The sequence below is a fragment of the Zootermopsis nevadensis genome, unplaced genomic scaffold (assembly GCF_977971745.1).
Source record: "Zootermopsis nevadensis isolate Lab colony 2312 unplaced genomic scaffold, Znev_1.0 Znev_ptg000003l, whole genome shotgun sequence".
In the NCBI taxonomy this organism is placed as follows: domain Eukaryota; kingdom Metazoa; phylum Arthropoda; class Insecta; order Blattodea; family Termopsidae; genus Zootermopsis; species Zootermopsis nevadensis.
The window spans coordinates 13151167-13163153 of NW_028259135.1; the positions used below are offsets into that span (position 1 = coordinate 13151167).

At 37.5% G+C, this 11987-nt stretch overlaps 1 protein-coding gene across 1 annotated transcript; it reads right to left on the reverse strand.

Moving 5' to 3' along the window:
• Positions 1-753: 753 nt before the first annotated feature.
• LOC110827650 (putative pyridoxal-dependent decarboxylase domain-containing protein 2) lies at positions 754-11982 on the reverse strand. Its single transcript, XM_022059494.2, has 15 exons — positions 11836-11982; positions 11269-11445; positions 10383-10609; positions 8696-8885; positions 7832-7979; positions 7170-7297; positions 7024-7095; positions 6349-6507; positions 6160-6261; positions 5445-5516; positions 5169-5279; positions 4463-4627; positions 3739-3967; positions 2719-3033; positions 754-2411 (listed from the first exon to the last, which is right to left on the reverse strand). Exons 1-15 carry the CDS (start codon positions 11899-11901, stop codon positions 2167-2169), a joined length of 2406 nt encoding a protein of 801 aa, XP_021915186.1. The 5' UTR covers positions 11902-11982; the 3' UTR covers positions 754-2166.
• Between the last annotated feature and the right edge of the window lie 5 nt (positions 11983-11987).

An 11987-nucleotide genomic window follows, 5' to 3' on the forward strand; every position in this document is an offset into this window, starting at 1 on the left:
AAGAAAAGGGCAATACCTTACCTTCCATAATATACATACACACTGGTTCATCAACAATAATTTTATTCAGCATGTGTCGTTTTGTTTTACTTTGCCTGTATTCTTGTAGTGAAAGGATTTATATGTAAATATTTATAGCCATGCATTGTTTAATACCCCTTTTAGTGAGGTGACATTTTGTTATGTATCATCAGGCATTTTTAATAAATTATGGTGAAAAAGTGTTGCAGAATACTATGTTAATACACAGATGCCAACGATAACTATAAGAATATGTGAAACTGTCTGTGAAAATTACACTACCACTGGACTCTACTTTTAAACTTTTGAAGCTACAGTTTAAACATTGTGAGGGAACTCCAGGATGTTAAAACATGCAGAATGTATCTGCATAATAATTGTCAAACATGTAAGTTTTCCAAGAGATTATCAATCTTTAAATATTGGCATAAATAATCTTTCATGTACAAAATTTCAGCTGCAAAACACTGAACAAAATCACACATTTCCAAGTTAGTACATAATTCTCTATGGAACTACAACTACGTTCACACTTGCACCAGCCATAGCATACATACGTGAGTTGTAGAAGGTCTACAACAAATTGTGGCTTGAAAGTGTTTTTAGTAAAATAATCCTTTTTGTTTGAATTACCCTTATATGTTGATAAAACAAGTACTAACCTCTAATATAATTTCAGTACTTGATCAAATTTTGTAGATATTCAGAACTGTTATTAAAAAGACGAGGAAATGAGCTGATAATATATTCATATTTTAATTATTTTACATACACTTACAATTTAAATTAATTTACAATATTATTACAATATTACTATTTTCTTAGGCATCTTTGGCATTGATGAAGCATTTCTACGTGATAATGCACGGTAACTGTTAAGAATGGTTGTTCCAAACAACTTAACAGCAACAAACAACACCACAGCCCATAACATTTTATTTATATCCTGAGCTATTTGCCAAAGATTGATTAGTTTGGTTCACTGTTGATTGTACAGTTATCAAGAAGATAAATATTACCTCTCCTTATGGCAGTGACGACTCTCAGTGCTGCCAATGTGCGAATAGAATGGTTCCCAAACATCCTTAGTTCATAGAACACCTGGATATCATAACACTCTCTGCAGAAAGCCATCTCTCAAACTAGGAACAACGTTACTAGCGGGAAATATCTCGTATTATATTACGGTCCGCACACCTCATCACATAACAAATAAAATGCAAATATGGAAAAGACTGATGCAACACCAGTGTTCCACAAGAGAATATTTGGGAATCAACGGGCTAATAAGACTAAAAGAACGGCATCTGTTAAGTTATCACACTGCGTCTATCAAATATACCTGTGGCCAGGAATCTACAAGTATATACCACATAATCCATAACTATTATGTTTAATGATTTACGTATTCCATCTCAGAATTGATCTTATTTGTTAAATTCACAAATAGTGTTACCTGACAATATCCTGTGGTGTTAAACCTAAGATCTCATCATCTGGCAACGAGATCTCGTTACACTATGTGACTTAAAACGTACTGAAACAAAAGTAAGACAGATGTGGAGAAACTTCATCTTCTGCAGAATCATACTAATTCAGAGCGTTAAGAATGCTGCACAGAAATGATGGCAGGGAAGACAATTTGCAGGAATAACATATCACGCAATAAAAAATAAGAAATATCAACAGGACAATGATTCCTAACAACAGAGGTCACCGCAGTCACAACTAACGGAGGAAGAATATCAGTAGAATGCAGAATTACTCCCTTAAGCATTAGTGTAGAAAATTATACCTTTAATAATTTTACGATTTGGAAATATTTTAATATGGGCAGAAATATTGTCAAATTTAAAAATGTTTTGGTCCTATAAAATATACGAATTACATATGAAAACATACGATCCCAAAATGAAAAGAGCACGAACGCTAATCAGATATAAATGGTAAAACAGACTTTATGTAAGAGTTGTAAACTCTTCAATTATTCGTACGCTAATTCATTTGATGAAAACGTGAGATCCGGTGCAACAGAGAAAAAGAACAAGTGTAATAAATGCAGATGCTCTATCAAGCTGCTAGCTCTTTTCTTGTAGTACATATGCTTAGGTGCTGCTGGACTCCTTTACGTAAAAACAGACGGGGCTAAGAGGTCACAGATTCCGAGACGACTTCCGGACTGGTGATAACGACTGTGGAAGTGGGTACAGACTGGGACTGAGACTGCTCAGAGCTATGTGATGAGGATCTAGAGTGCTTTCCTCCTACAGAGGGTGCAACTGGAGTCTGTACTTGAGGCTGTGGAGGGTTCCTTGAACCTGGTGGGGAACTGGCTCCTTGCTGCAGCTGCATGTGATAACGGTAGATGTTCTCAGTACTTTCAACCACACCTGTAATGAGAATATTTGTATAACAGTGTCACCCATCTGCTCCTGAGAGCAATACTAACAATCTCCACTACACCAGCAGGCCAGAAATTCACAACAACTACATGCTAACTTTCCATTACGTTTTACGAACAACAAACTAAAGCTTATTGTTACTACGCAAATCAATACAGCATTTTAAGGCAATAATATGAACTCTGTCACACATTCTCATCAAATTTCCACCAGAAAAACATCGTGGTCAACTTTAAACGTTATAAAATAATGCCATGGTACAATAATTTTTGTCAATTAGAAAAATTCAGTAAACCTGCAGTAAGGTTGAGGCTGCGACCCTTGATGCCACTCTCTTTACTAGGGGGAGACCACCAGTTGACAAGTGAACCAAACACCGGGACATGACGTAAGATACCCTCCTGCCATAGTCGCTCTTCATTCTCTTTCTGCAAGTCCAATGTCGCAGCTTCGATGCCTTTCTTGACAATCTCAGTCATGGTCTCAAGGAACCGTGATGATTCCTCGACCTCCTGACCCATTGTCACAACCAAACCAAGCAGTTCCTCCACATCTGTGTCAGTTGTCACCATACCAAACCTGACACACACTAACCCATCTGTGCCTTCCCCTGTAATCATATGTAAAATGTACATTAAGAAGACGCCCATTCTTTTCACAGTCAAAATTAGTTTCCTAATTATATTTTTTACCTGTTACTGGTAAATGATGTCCGTCACTGATTTGGGTCAGCGCTGAGAGGAGTCCAACATATTTATTTTATGTTAGACCTACATGCACAGACCAGACATCTCATATTTAAACATAATTAATAGAATATGAAAGCTCCTATAGCAAAAATAATATGCAACACATATGATCTGTAACAAGCAGCAAACATTTGCACCCCCTTAAATAATAAAATATGTATATATATATGCCAATGGCATACGTTTATTACGGCTATCCTTCATACCACTAAAACAACACTAATGGAATGTCAGTGTAATTTAATTTGGTGTCATGCTACTTCAACAGAAATTCTATGTTTTACTCTGCTATTCACATACATAAAGAAATTAGCAGTGTACATTTTAATTTTAAATATACTAATAATATCTGAAATTTAACAACTTATGATCAGTATAAAATATGAGTGTTGGTAAGGTTCATGCATATTAAGGGACAGTACTTCATCCTTGTTTATGAGATGGTAAAATACTATGATTAATGCTATAAATAACAAATTATCACACTCTGTAACACCCAACTTCTGGCTTCTTTGCAAGCGTCACTAATGAAGTTCACGTCCTCCCCTCAAATGGCTCCTACTCACCAACAGAGAAAGCAGCATCAGTGCTGTGCAGCTGTTCCACCAACTGCATATTGAGTCTGTTGAGCTCCTCCTTTGCCTGATCTGTCATGAGCTGCTCCCATCCTTCAGGCACATAACGCACTCCACCCAGCCCTGCCCACCCTGGCATATCCACCAGACGCAAGCGAGGAGATGCAGTTACTAAACGCTGAAACATCTCTTTGTGCTGTACAGTAGCTGAAAGAATATCCTGCGAACAAGGTAACAAATCTGTGGGTTTCATAAAAGGTGGAGAACTTCTTTACTAGTTGAGATACTATAAGCTTTTCAAGAAGGACCCTGACGAAACACCATGGCCGAGAGGCTAGCAACCTTGCTTCATATTTGTAAGGTCCCGTGTTCAGATGTCTGCCTGCAGGCCAACTACCCCGACTATGGTTTTTTTGTTCAGTCCCCCAGGCAAAAATGGGACCTTACATTAGGCCACAACCACTTCCTTCCACATTGTTTCTAATTCATTAATCATTCAATCATTTAACATTATATAGTCTGGGCTACTGACAGTGTCATTAAATAAACCACAAATACACAAAAAATACAAAAGACTGCTCTATTATTATGTTCAGCACAGCAGTGAATATACTGTATTTGTTTACAACTGATGCAGAAAAGAGTTAAAATGGCTAATATAAAATTAAAAACTAGTTTTGCAAACATATAATAATGGTATTGCTATATTACTCACCAGCTGCTGTTCTAGACAGATTACAAACATCTCAACATCAGCTGCATCTGGAATCTTATCACCATCCATTTCCAGCGGGCAATAGCGTAGCACCACACCACTAGTCTCGAGTTCACAAATCTCCATTGGTACATGGGAAGCATCACGCTGCAGGATTTGTCCTAACTAGAATCAAGATGGGCACATGGCCACTTTTGGCAAAATTATAAATTTTTCATTTAACTCTCATGTAAAGTAGACTATAAACTGACAGGAAACTAACATCAAATTTACCCGACACATTTTAGTCACACACATAATTCATCGAAACCTTTTCTTGGAGATGAAACATGCAGATGGACAGACACATACAAATTCAATCATTTTATGCTCTCTTACAAAGAACAAATAAATAATAACTATATTAAACTAATTTCACCTACATTTTTGTAGAAACATTTCCTCTACAAAAAATAGAATCATTATATTGCCATGGCCCAGCTGGCAGACTCACAATATTTATCGAGGAGTTTAACATAAAGACTAGGTTATTAGGCTGAAAATATGGTGACAGTAGACAGATAAAATAAGACACACACAACGAAACCAGTCCCAAATTATCTCTCGTGTAAATAACAAAGGCACAAAATTTGATCTAAGAAATGGAAGGCCATTGCTCTACACACAAGACAATTGTATAAACATTAAACAATTTATCTGAACAAACCCAGGAATTGAGCTTGTCGTAGTATGATGGCACTCGACCACCTGCGTCACTGTTACTACTCTCTGGCACAAACTGAAACACAACCGTGCAGGCCACCACTTCTAGTAACACCTGTAACAAACACAATACACCTATCACATTCACAGTATAACTAAACAGACAGGATTATTCGTCGATGTTTTCAACAGTCTTAAACTCAGGTCTGATTATTATGACATGAGACTTTTCCAGTCTACTGAAATAAAATGTAACTGAGCAGCACTGTCCTCTACTTACTGCTGTACCGACTGGTTTGGACACCAACTCTGCCACAGTAAAGGTCCCAGCCTCCCCTCCAGGCTGTTGACTCTAAAATAGAATAACACAGGAATCTTATAACCCCACTTAATGGTACCTGGACCTTGTCGTGGTGGTGGGGCCTGAGTACCTCAGTGACCCCAAGAGCTATGCTGGCGGTAGGTAGGGCCTCCCTAGCCAGATTGGTCGAGGGGGAGAGGTCAGACTAAGACAGGTACCCTGGTCCTCCAGGTTGGGGGTTGGCCGCAAGGCTAACAACCTTGCACCGTAAAAAGGAAGATGTTTCAAAACCACAAGCAAAGCCTCGGACAGACGGACCTAAAAAAAGGACCGAATGGAAGAGGAGAAATGAGGAGGCCATGGACCAAATACGGACCAGAGAGCCACAGAAGAAGAAGAAGGAATCTTATAAATTGTGTACAAGATCAACTGATAGGGCTAAAAACTTGAAACAGTTATAAGCAGTTGGCAACTTCCCTGATATAACCCCTTTTACAGAAATCCTGCTCAAGGTATGACAGTGACATATTGGAGCTTTCCAAGATATCTTAGAAAGATGATACATGAATCAATCCGAAATATGTACACTTATCTGCTCTCCGCCCATTCTCACATACTTCATAATTCCACTACATTGGCTGACATTCACCCGAACTTAAAATAATGCCTGTTATAGTCAACTTATCTCACTTACCAGTAACCTCAAACACGGATATTTGGATATCTTTTTCCATATCAGTTCACTAGATTCAAATGCCTCACGAACTTTGGACTGTACACCATCTCGACCCAATGCCTGCAAAAAGCAGCGACTCATTAACTATTAAACTTGGGAAGAGCTGATGGAAACAGATGCATGTGAATCTTATCATTAATAATTTACCTGTAAAGCAGCCCACAATGACAAGCAACTGAGACGCCGTGTGAAGTGGTCTGCTGTCAGCCCAGCTACAAGGGGCAATGTACTCTCTCTGGGCACTCCAACTGCAGACATGGTTTGGCCTTGCCTCTTCGAACTACCATCAAATAAGCGGTACAGTGTCTGCACAGTTAGTGTCAAGGAATATTTCTTTTATTTAAAAATTAATTGTACTGAAATAATGGCATTTCTTATATCACACACGTTCAACAAATTTTCACTTAATGCTTGTAACTGCATGCATGTGAATCTTAACTGATGCATAAAGTTTGTACACAGAACAAAAAATCTTATTTAATTATTAAATTCAGGTTATAAAAAGATGATGTCATAACACAATACAAAGTAATCTGCTTCATGCATTAAACGATTTATGGTTGACTAATTACAAAACAACTGTAAAAACCTAAATGAATTTATGCATTATATCCACATGAACTCCTACACACCAAATAGGCAGACAGGACGGAAGAAAACATGAGGTACAAGTATACTACATTACAGACACAATGATATCTCATTTTTCAGATGCTAAATTAGAAATCTGAAGAACCGGATTGTGTATAGTTTGGTGTCTCTTTAGAATAACTCCATATATCCTTGTATGCAGCTGTTAATGCGGTGAATACTAAAGGATACAACCACTGGCAGAGCAGGAATACCAAGCCAGATCCCAAGAGGTAGTGTGAAGCTATCAGCAATTCTGGTTGGCTGAAAATTAGAACAATATTGTGAGAGTTTACAATGAACCCAACATAAACCACAGATGACGGAATGCTACTTACCATATTTTGGACCGACACCATAGCAAGGGCTGCAAGACTGTGACCACGAAGGTGGAACCATATGTCATGCTGTTTGCATAATTCTTGGAGTCTCTGCACATTGTCAACATGACCTGCTATTGTGGTACCTGAAATCCAGTTCTAGTTTGCATTAATCAAGCTAATTCTTTCTTTAATTACGTTAATATCAACACTTACTAGTACAGTCTCTTCACCAGCTTCAAAATAAGTTTCTCCAAACATTATTTCCATCTGACTTGACATTAAAAGTACAAATATTTTTACAACTATTTATTTATCTTACAAGAGAGTCTGAGAACAAACAAAAAATCCTAATTTAAGCAAATTTAACTTCATCAGTCAAGATGTGGAAAAACATTAAACATGTAAATAACCAAAATTATTTACAAGGTCAATTAGGCCCATATATAAAGGGGCCCCTCATAAGAAAAATCAATTAAACTTGTCCATACTAAAATGCAGACAGATAGATGAAACATTAATAAATGGCTTTAAAAAGCTTTTTAAATACAACTATAAATGGCAAAGCTTTGTTTCGCATAGATGAATTTGGATTTTATTTTTACTCGTTCCTTCTAACACACAAGAAAATGATGAACGAGTTCATAACATATACTCCAGTAACACAGAGTTTATCTTACCGGCATCTGCAAGCACAATAAGTGGTATCCTGTTGCTAGCTTTATCCTCTTCAATTAATCGCTCTAAAGCTGCCACATCTATCTTCTGCTGAGAACCAAACAGTGTATTGCATGGCACAGGACGAACACAATACATAGGCAGTCCCAGCTAAAAAGGATAAAATGAAATATTAATATAATAACTTCCAACACAATTTACAAATATGGTAAAGTAGTGGTATGAACATTTAACAAAGTGCTTGGAACATCTGACTGATAGTGAACACCTCCATTAACTGCATTATGTAATTATGTTCTTTTTTGTACCGTCGGGTTGGAGCCGACCCCTGGTGACATTATGAACAAGATCCCTCTGATAGGGACCTGTTCATATGTTTCCTAGGCAAATGATCCAGAAGGTGTAATTATGTATTTAGGTATTATGTCGCAAAGCTAACTACCTTGCACCGTAAAAAGGAAGATGTTTCGAAACCTCAATCAAAGCCTCAGACAAGACAAGACGCACCTAACAGAGGACCGAATGGAAGAGGAGAATTGAGGAGGCCACGGACCGAATACGGACCGGAGAGCCACAGAAGGAGAAGAAGAAGGTATTATGTACTGAAAAAGTGCTGTCATCACTTCTGACAAACTGAAGTACGTGACTATTTCAGCGAGGAGATAAAATGTAAGTTCTTTATGATAATCCTTGCATATAGAATGCAAACCAGCTATTTTAGCATGTCTCCCCATTATTGGTTACCAGCACTACCTGCAGTACTGAGGTCCACTGTGCAACACAAACATACTACATGAAGGAAGTTTTCGTCTCTGGTATCCCTTATATTCACTTATGAATTCTAGTTTCACTTGGCGTTTATTCACCTGACGACAAATATGCTGTACTACACCAAGGGGAGATGCCACACTACTGTAGATGACAGGTGGGCGAGAGGTCAAGGCATCAAACCCATCCTCCAGGTACTTTGGATATTTGTAGTGTAGCATCATCCGTGTCAGCTTCACCACCCCTTCCAGCATGTCATCATGAAAAAATGCTGCACAATCAAAAAACCTGCAACAGATGCAGGAATTGAATGAGAATGTGCAGACCTGTGATAAATCTGGAACAATTAATTTCCTATTATATTTAAATAAGGCACATTTATACAAATATGGAAACAAAGCTACCATGAATTTGATTCCAAAAGGTTGGCCAGTAAACTCCAACATATTCACAGAACAAACACTCTGACATTGTAAAGTATGTTGGCAACAACTACAGGCTAAAGATAGTAAAACCCACATTTTCCACATACATAATAAATCAGAATTTGAGTTTAACATTAATTTAACATGAAAAACTATTAAAGATGAATGTCTGTACTTGAAAAATTTCACATACTGTCCTTATGCGGACAGTTACAAATCCATAAATATTGATAAATTCTTTGATGAGGAAAATTAAATGCATGCTGTTATCAGCAGATCATTATACATAACACAGAGTATATATTTGCACAGTTGAATTTCTAAGTGCAAAATACATTCAATTCTCTTATAAAAGCAGGATATGAAAGTGAAGGAACAAGAACACAGGTAATGGCACACATCTGCACACACTTCTACCACACTGAGGGATAACAAAGTCTGCCACCAGCAATCTTAAATTCCTCAATACAAAAATAAAATGTAATGTAAACAGGTTTTGACACAACTGTTATGTAGTGAGATGTCATTGACAAGTGCAAAAGACAGTCATCTTAATATAATTTCTATACAAACATTGTGTACTCACATCATCAATGGTGTTATAAATTTTTTTGTAGTTCCTTGGCTCTACAACCCAGTTGTGCGTCTTCACCGCCTCCTTCTCAGAGGTTTCCTAGTCTTTTGAAGCGTGCATTTGTAAGTAGTGAGTGACCAGCCCACTGACTCTGCACAATTTCTACTCAAGCCTGATTTAACTGCCAGAGCCATCTAGCAGTGAATCAGGAGACTTGGGTGAGAAATGGCCACTGAATTTTGCTTACAAAACATCTCGTTCATGCTCGTAAGGTTCTTTTACACGCCGTAAATCTACAACATGGGACCGCTGGCTTTACTTCCCCTCCGAAATAAGATGTGCTACGGATTTTTATCAGCCTTAAAAATTCAAAAAAATCGGTTGGGTTTGAACCCGCAGACCTTGGGTCCAGTGGCGAGCACGCTAACCACTGGTCCACCGAGGGTGACAGTGTTATAAATTACTATTATTAAAAAGGCTGATGGTATAAATGCTCACAACTGGGAGAACATAAAATCACACTTACAAATAATACTGTACACACAGTTATGTAAACGTTATCATACCATCATCTGGCTTTCCATACACCAGACTGTACATGGAGACTACTTACTCCTGTGTTGCTTTTCACCAGTAAACTACAGCAGTACACTCAGCCTCAACTGGCAATTCTTCATTGGTTGACCAATACCACTAAACTTAATCCAAAGAAATTTATAAAATAATAATACCCAAAACTTTCTTGCTCTATTATGTTATACTTCAAAATACCCAAAACATCCTTACCTGAAAAGATGACTAAGCCATCGTGTGGTGTCTGACGTAATGCGAGTGCTGAGACGCTGCAGGTGAGAACGCTCCAAAGCAGTAGAAAATGCTGCCACACTATGCGTAACAACTGCCAATCGAGCAGCAGCATCTAACTGAGGCAGAGGAGCAACTGTGGGTCTATGAGAACCTTCTTCTTCAGGAGAATCACTTGGACTGCCAGAGTCCTCATGAATTATCATGTCCTGCCATACAAAATGAAACAATATGCAGGAACACAGTAAATACATATACACTTATATCACTCTTCCCCATTTTTTCCAAACTGTTTAACTCTGGAGCAGCAAGAAAATATTCACAGACTTCAGGAAAAAAAAAAGACATTTTAACAGCTAAAATATAATATATTTTATTGTCATTGTACACCAATGATATTACATATCTTTTAGCTACTTGGTATTTTCTGATAACATCTTAATCACACAAAGTCATTTTTTGAGGACAAACAAGAAGGGTCCTCCTGATCATACAGTCCTTTTACCCTCATCAATAACATGGAAGATATTATGTGGTAAATGAAACACAATGCATGAAATAAGAATTTAATTTTAATAATGAATTTCTTGAATTACTACCTTGTACTTTGTGACTACTTCTTTCAAAAAAGTTACCTCTCATTCACATAACATAACTAACTAAATGGCTTTTGAAACCTGAAGGTTCATCACTGAATTAACCAAAGCCCTCCACTGGACTCTGTCCTGGGCCATTCACATAACATTCCCAACATAAATTTCAAATCATATCATACTCACTAGAAATCCTGCCAAAGTCTTGACTTAGAAGTGTTTGAACCTTTATCACCATTATGTGACAGTCTTATGACAACAGTGAATGTTAATACCTCCAACTGTGAAAGAATCTCCTCAGTGGTTTTGCTTGGAAGTGGGAGGAAGGCACTAGAATTCTTCCAGGACTGTCCTGCTGCAGACCCTCCATCTCCATCTTCTGCCTTCTCAACTGCCTCTTCCAAACGTTCAATCACTTGTGAAGCTTGGAATTCTATCCCTGATACCACGGACTGAAATATAATAGTTATTCAATTTGAATATGTGCCTTTCTACGTGTTTTGTCGTATATATCTGTACGTTTTCAATTACGACTTATTTTACATTCCCTATTTTCATTCTAACTTGTGGATCCATACACTGTGCATTTATATTAATTATATACATTAATATGAAGATCAATAATAGATTCGTTTCGTCCCACTAAAATAATTCTTGGGTACCCAGCTCAAATGGCAAATGGATTATTATCAATGTTTTCGACATTTCCTATCAGATTAAAAAGGAAATATTTATGTAAAGTCACGTTCCTTGAATCAAAGTACCATAACCTAACTTTTATAAGAGCGGTTAAAAAAGTGCACAGAAATCATTTAGGAACCATTATTATGCAGATTACAAACCTCATTCTGGGCTGAAGCTACAGTTTCCATCACAGTAGATGCAATGTTTACACCGGCTTCGGCCATCGTGGCAAAATGAGTACGTCACTGAAGTTTCAAGTTTCGAGTCCAAGTCCAGTCCTCTCTCAAGTTCTATTAAGCACAGATTATAC